Below are 7,648 nucleotides of genomic sequence, written 5' to 3'. Positions count from 1 at the left end.
ATAGTTGATTTTGATTAATAAGCAGACACATGCACTCTTTGTATGTTTTTAATAATGCTACACTTCTAATATTTGTCATAAACATCCTTTATTGCTATAAAAATACCATGAGCTGCATACAAAACACATACAGAAATTATATCGTCATAATCATGTCTATTTGCTTTCATATTTCATGTGTAGAAAAAGAGTGAACGCACTCTGACTCATAACACTCGCGCACGTAGAAGAAAACTGACGGTGCTCTACTGTTATCACATAATTCAGTGGACAATTAATAGAAATGTTATTCTGTATAAAGAACATGTGAGAATAAATTTGTTCTCAAATACCAACGATAACAAGAACTCAGCATCCACTCTCTTCTCTTGTCCGGGATACACTTCTTCTGTGTTTGTTTACACTGGTTTTCGAAACCGTGCCACCACTCTTGCCTTTTTGTACAACAGCAGCTGCTCCGGTCACGTGATCCTAGCTCAAATCTTATTGGACGGCCCGTGTTTTCGCTTTGCGAAACTCAAAAGATTCGTCAGACTGGTTCGAAAAAAAAACAATTCGCATTTTCGGTGCGTGAATGTTCGCGGTCTATGTGTAAGCATCCATAGAAATCTATTGTTTTATTCCAGAACGTCATCGCGTCCGATATTTGTTTTGCTTTTTCACGCTCAGTGTGGAAAGGCTGTTACCCCTACAAGCTAGTGCACAACGCAAATCAAGCAAGGAATTTTATATCACTGTTCAAGATAGCCCGTCGGGCAGGGTGGTAAAACATTTTGGTAGCCTGACTGGAAAACACAATAGCCCTGGGATGTCAGGCTAGCGATTTTGCGAGCCCTGTGGGGTAATCAAAATAGCCTAACACAACTCTGTGCTTTTGTTCTCATTTATTTTCCTTTTTAGTTTAGTGAATTTAACTTCCGCTTTAAAAGCCTTATTTTTGTTTTTAGATTGCAATGTTAGAACGAAATGTGATTTTAACCCTTTTTTGCACAGAGGCTTACATGGTTACATTCACTTTATTTGTTTTCATAGCCTTTAATATGTATTGTTTTGTTGGACAACATTGGGCGGTAAGTGAAATATATATATATATATTAAATACAGATTCTTTTAAAATACAAAAACAAAAATACAGAGATATATACCGTATATCGCAAATCGCCCAAAAAATACAGAGATATGATTTTTTTTGCCCATATCGCCCAGCCCTAGATTGCAGGTATGCATGCAGAGAATGTATCGGTGCAGGCGGTTTATTTTAAATGAGAGTACGACTTACGCTGCTGGTTTCTCTTGTCGCTGGCGTTTTTCAGGGGCAGACAGACGGGGCAGTCGTGCCGGGTGCAGTTCTTCCAGTGCGAGATGATCTGTCTAGAGGAGGCGCAGTGAGCCACTGTGGAAACGGAGAAAATCATAAAAAAAAATTACAATACTGAGCAATCACACACTTAAAAGAATTCGAAAAACCTGATGAATAAAAACCTGAATACAAATTATGAACAATGATCGCCTATACGGTTGCTGGGGACGTTACAGGGTGGTTGATTACTGAGGAAATGGGGAATTTTTCTTCAAAAACTTGGAAACTTGAAATCGCTTTTGGACAATTCTGACATTAGAATAGAATGACATGTTTAGGTAGCAACGTTGTTTTGAAACACCACCCATGTCTATGGTAACATCCTAAACTAAAATTATGGAAAGAACTATGAATTGAACAACTTCACACTTGAACTCATACAGGTTTTTGATCAAAAGTTTTATAAAATTATAAACGTTACATTTCAGCTGAACAAAAAAATTAAGTATGTTATATGTAATTGGTCTGAAGAAAAACGGTAGGTGGGCTGAATGAAAATGCAAATTCACACTCTGACTAGGTGGCACTTATGGAAAATCAGAAAGACAGCGGTTACCCCGTACACAAAGCAGTGCTGAGCTGCCTAATACCATCAAAACTTTTCTAAAGACAGACAGTACTCTTCAGATGTCCATTCACATAAAGACAACTCAGATTTGCACCCATCACATGAATGGCTTATTTCAACATCTTAACAGCGAATTTCAAAAAGAAAGGCAACAAGTTTGCAGGTAGATAAGTGTTTTCTATGTTACTGGGCCGTCATTAAGTTTGTATTAACCGTTTTATCTACTAACAATCAAAATTCAAAGTAAACTATTTACATTATATTTGCAATTAAAAATCATATTAGTTTAAACAAATTGACGAGAGCTTCTGTGCAAGACAACACAGATATACAGAAATAGAACTAATTTGTGTCAAACTGCACATTTCCAATATAGCGAGGTTGATTATAATGGAAGCAATGTAGTTCTGCGACAACTTGGTTATTTAAACAGTTTTTCCATCTCAGTTTCTGCTGTGGAAATGTGCAAAATGGGTCCAGAATGGGTGCTGAAAAATGGCTTATGATATTAAGGTCCCTCCTGCAGTGTAAGCCAAGTATTCAAGAGTGATATAAATAATCATGCTTATCTTAACAAGCACAACTAATAAATCAGACATAACACTCTTGACGAGCAAGGCTTCTTGACATTTGTTTTTCACACCGTAATAAAACACTCCGCCCGAATGAAATCATGTCAAGGAATAAAAGGCGTTTCGACGTTCCAGAATCCTTCATACATAGACCGTGAGACCACAAGAGCCACGATTGACTTCCCAAGTTTACATGAAGCCTGAGTGCCCGGCCAGACAGTTTAACACTGAGATGTAAAGTCATCACCGAAATATGGTTGTGGACAAAGAGAGACGGAGGAATACACAAGCACTTTCAGATCGACTCAGAGATGGCACATGACAGACCATGATTTCTATAAAATTCAGAGCTTGGGGTAAAGTGCCGGAGTCCAGTTATACATTAACATAACTGGTCTCATTTTGCCTCTCACCTTGGCAGGACTTCCCCGCCTGGCAGTGGGTCATGTGGTTGAGGACGTTCTTCATGGTGCGGCAGTGGGGCAGGGCGCAGGCGCGCACCTCGCCATTGGCCTGCTCTCGCCGCTGGCACTTGTGGGCGTGAAGCAGCAGGACCAGCTGCTGCTGGATCAGTTTGCGCTTCTCCGGGTCGGCCGTGGGGCCCGCCGACACCCCCTGTCCCGGGACCATGCCCACCGAGGGCACCTGCTGCTGCAGCTGGAGGGAAGAGTTTCGATTAGACAGAAGCTTTATTTCGGTTGTTATTATATAAAGAAACAGATCTTTCTAAATATTCTCAGTTGGTTAGATAAAGCCTCAAGCCATGAGAGGCTGTGAAGTTGTGATTTTATTCGCTGAGGTGTTAAGTGTCCATTTTACGCCTTAATCAAAACAATGTGCTCTATCCTCTTGGCTTCAACAACACAGAATTGTTTTAACAGTTCTTATTTGTAAACTGTCCAGCCACAACTCCGTAATACTGTGAAATATTATTGCAATTTAAAATACCTGTTTTTAATTTGAACATATTTTAAAATGTAATTCATTCCTGTGATGCAAAGCTGAATTTACAACATCATTACACCAGTCTTCAGTGTCACATAATCCTTCAGAAATCAATTAACGTATTTATGCACCCTTTAATTCATGTAAAATGTAAAAAAAATTCTTACTGACCTCAAACTATTCAGTTAAAAAAAAAAGTAAAGTAAGAAAATAAAGCAAATTAAAATAAATATACTTTGTTGACCTAATTACACAATGCCGGAGCAGTCTAGATTAATTTTCAGATATGACTGTTCAAACACAATTTTAAGATGCTTTTCCACCGAAATTACCAGGAACAATTTGTCCCAGGAGCTTTATTCCCCAGACCTGTTGCTGTCTTCATTTCCATCGCGGTCTAAAGTACCGAGAAGATTAGGCAAATTATCTGGTGACGTAGGTCTGCACGCGTTTCTCAATACAAAGTACGCAAATTTCAGACTTGCATCCTCGGTAGTTCAGACTTCGCAAGTTCGACTCAGGAGTAGGGATATGCCGGTATCAAATTTTCATTTTGCGATTAATTGCTAATACTTTTATCACGGTATACGGTATTATCACGGTTAGACTTGTGCCGGTATTCGGTAATGCGATATATCACGGTAATGAATCTGCACGATATTGTTATCGTGGGCACTTCTAAATACCGTGAATAATTATATATTACAAATTATTCCGAATTTTGAATGCATTTTAAGAATACTTTTCCCATCAACTGGTCAAAATGCACAACACCGCTGTATGCTGCGTGAAAGACGCATGCGCACTCTGATGTAAATAAGCGCGGACCAGAAACACATGGCGGAACATGTGAGAGACGCTCTGGATGAAAGCGCACTTTCACTCTCTGACAGCAGATGGCGCTAAACTGCAGAAATAATAATAATAATAATAATTCATTTAAATGCAGCCCTTACCCCGGAAGCCCTGTAAACAAAGCAGCTGCACTACTTTCTGTTTCTGAAAGGTGTTTAAATGATTTAAACAGCCATTCAGATTTGTGTATTTGCTATGATGTTCATCACAGCGAGCTCACGTCTCCGAAATCGGCGAAACACATTTTCAAATAGGCGCTGTCTTTATAAATAAACCGTAGATTTGAGTTTTAAACAACTACATTTCTCGCCTGAAATACTTTTAAAACTACATTTCATGACACAATAACATTAATATTTTGAAAATTATCTGAATAAATGGTGGTTGAAATACAATGCTGCGTGAACTCAACCAATCAGCATGCTCCGCGCCCAAGTCCCGCCCCCAAAAGTTCCGGACCTTTGAAAAAGTACTACCTCGCGAGCAGGGACTTTCTGAGGGGCAAATATTTACCCGGAACTTTATTTAGATCCTGGTTCCTGCGGTGGAAACACACCGAGTACCGGCCCAAAGTCCCTAGTTCCTGGGTAAAGTTCCTGCAGTGGAAACGGGGCTTTAGACTTCATTTAGCCAGATTATCCACTCTTTGCGTCATATTCTGTCGCGTGTAAACACGCACTTCAATTAGCTCCTCGAAAGAATAAATAGCTGCTGAATAGATGCGTGACGCAGCGACAAGAGAGGCCTGAAGTGTTCTGGACTGAGCCGGAGCCAGCTGTGGAGGGTTACTCACCAGATTTGGCACGCTGGAAGCACCCTTCAGGGTGGGCTGGAGGCTGTTGGGAAGAGCTGCCTTGTTCTGGATCTGAGCGTTTAATCCAGCGCCGGACATCTGCTGGACCGAACCCTGTGCGTACTGTTGCCCGAACGGGCCGTTAGCGGTTGCAAGACCCATCTATGAAGGATTAAAAAAAAAAAAAGACCATCAGCATCTGTGAACCTCACCGAATGTTCATGAAACAGTGGCTCAAAAGGGCTGCCAGTGTAGCGTTTCAATTTAAATTCATGGAGAGCAGGCAAGGCGTTACACAGGCACAAGGTCCTGGTCTCTGCCAGTGTAGCGTAGACACTGTCGAGTCAAACATTCATAGGTCAAAGAGTGTACTAAAAGATACTGTCATCAGCTGCTCAGTGACATCCACCCGCTCACGTACGAGCAGTAGAGAACGACTTGCCTTTAGGGGAGAGCTTGAGAATGAGAAAAACAGTGTCTGCTCTTCATAAAAACACCAAATCAAAGATGCACTGATGATACAATATTTAAACTTTTAGATAATATACACTACCGTTCAGAAGTTTGGGGTTGGTAAGATTTTTAAATAGACTTTCCTCTTATGCTCACCAAGGCTGGATTTATTTGATCAAAAAGTAAACAGTAATATTGTGAAATAATTTAACAATGTAAAGCAACTGTTTGAATATATTTTAAAATGTAAAGGCAAAGCTAAATTTACTGAAGAAACATTTCTCATTATTAACAATGTTAAAAACAGGATTTAGGATTCTTTGTTGAATAGAAAGTTTTAAAAAAATAACTGCATTAATTTGAAAGGCATTTTCTTAACATCAAATGTATTTACTGTCACTTTTGATCAATTTAATTTGCCCTTGCTGAATAAAAGTTTTAATTTCTATAAAAAAAATTTGCTGACCCCAAGCTTTTGAACAGTAGTGTAATATTTTGCATCAGCAGTGTAATTTTTTATGCTAAAATAATACCCGTTTAATGCTCAAGTTACTTCAACATAATGTAAAAAATATAAAAATATCTCTGATGTCATCCACCAATAGAAATAAAATGGAGCAGGTTCATTAGAGGATTAACGATTATGAATTGTGGAGCATTTATATAAAAAAAAATATTTAAAAAAAAGCCTTTTCATTTAACTTTTTTCTTTAAAGAAACACACAAGGATGAATTGTTCGCAATATGATCTATAATTTGCATTTATAAAAAAACATGCATTTTAATTTCACACCAACTTTAATCTATCATTTACTGCTACTAAACAAAGTGCATGTACAGTGGTGTGAAAAAGTGTTGGCCCCCTTCCTGATTTCTTATTTTTTTGCATGTTTTTCACACTTGAATGTTTTTCACTTTAAATTTGTCATCAAACTAATTTAAATGCATGTTGTGTTTACTTGTGTTATCTTTGACTAATATTTAAATTTGCTTGATGATCTGAAACATTAAAGTGTGACAAACATGCAAAAAAATAAGATATCAGGAAGGGGGCCAACACTTTTTCACACCACTGTAGATTAATAACTGCATTAAACCTGAGTTACTTAGAGCACTTTTCAGTGATGCTTTCACAGCATGGTTCTGCAGCGGAGCATCAGATCAGAGCTCCTCCAGTGGCGTGTGTAAACCGGCCCATCCCCCACCATCACTAATGTGAGCCTGCAGCCATTAGCGCTGCACGCACCGCTGCTGAATGTGCCACACTGAGGAACTCCCTGTCCTGAGCAATATACATCTCCGCTGCCTGTCACTCTCCCACTTTCACTCTAACACTCTGTCCATGCAAGCAATAAAACTTCTCTTCCACATTAAACTGACTTTTCTAACAAACTCAGGGCTCGACAATAAGGACTGCTCGATGGCCCCGGGGCCAGCGTGATAGGCGTGGTTGACTCTTAACTTTTATAAAGAATATCTCTTTGGATTTGAGACTTTAGTCTTTGCAACTTTACAGATCTTCTTTATGCACCAAGAGCTTGTAACACTCCAAAGAGAAAGGAAAAATTGAAATCGACCCCTTTAATTTAAAAATTCAAGCAATTAAAAAGCATTTGGGCGCGAAAGACCTGCTTTCAGAGAGTGAATCTGCGTCTCAATCAGCTCGTCTGCTGTTTCTGTTTCATACAGATGTTTTATGTAGCTTAATTTCACAAAGCTAAAGTCAGGTTATTCTGTTTTTGCTTCAGATTTTGAAATTATAGTCTAATATAAATCAAACATTGCACTTTTTTTCAAATCATGATTAAAATACAGTGGTTGCCTCTAATTTCAAATGGCTATAAAAAATCAAGGTGCAACACAGAGTGAAGAATATGCAAATGTTATTTTATATGTGATTTTTACATTTCACAAAAAATCAAGCATAAAAACCTAAAGCATAATTTCATTTCTATTTTTGTGCTATAGGCCTATATTTAATTGTGCTATTACTTGTAATTTGTTCATTTGTTCTTATTTACTGGCTGTCACTTGACTTTAATAATGTTTAAACTTCATATTTATGTTTATTTTTGGTTAGTGATTTTTGCTGTGGTATCGAA

The 7,648-nt window shown here is 38.4% G+C and overlaps 1 protein-coding gene across 1 annotated transcript in view; it reads right to left on the bottom strand.

The window, feature by feature from the left end:
* LOC107695656 (CREB-binding protein-like) overlaps window positions 1–5,255 on the bottom strand; it is a 31,189-nt gene extending 25,934 nt beyond the window's left edge. The window contains exons 1-3 of the mRNA XM_016495663.1: window positions 5,094–5,255; window positions 2,914–3,157; window positions 1,280–1,393 (exon numbers count right to left, since the gene is read on the bottom strand). Coding sequence (XP_016351149.1) covers window positions 1,280–1,393; window positions 2,914–3,157; window positions 5,094–5,255 — 520 coding nt within the window. The remainder of the gene's footprint in view (window positions 1–1,279; window positions 1,394–2,913; window positions 3,158–5,093) is intronic.
* Between the last annotated feature and the right edge of the window lie 2,393 nt (window positions 5,256–7,648).

Source organism: Sinocyclocheilus anshuiensis, unplaced genomic scaffold, assembly GCF_001515605.1.
Source record: "Sinocyclocheilus anshuiensis isolate Anshui unplaced genomic scaffold, SAMN03320099.WGS_v1.1 scaffold1075, whole genome shotgun sequence".
In the NCBI taxonomy this organism is placed as follows: domain Eukaryota; kingdom Metazoa; phylum Chordata; class Actinopteri; order Cypriniformes; family Cyprinidae; genus Sinocyclocheilus; species Sinocyclocheilus anshuiensis.
This window is presented reverse-complemented; position numbering and strand designations above follow the sequence as displayed.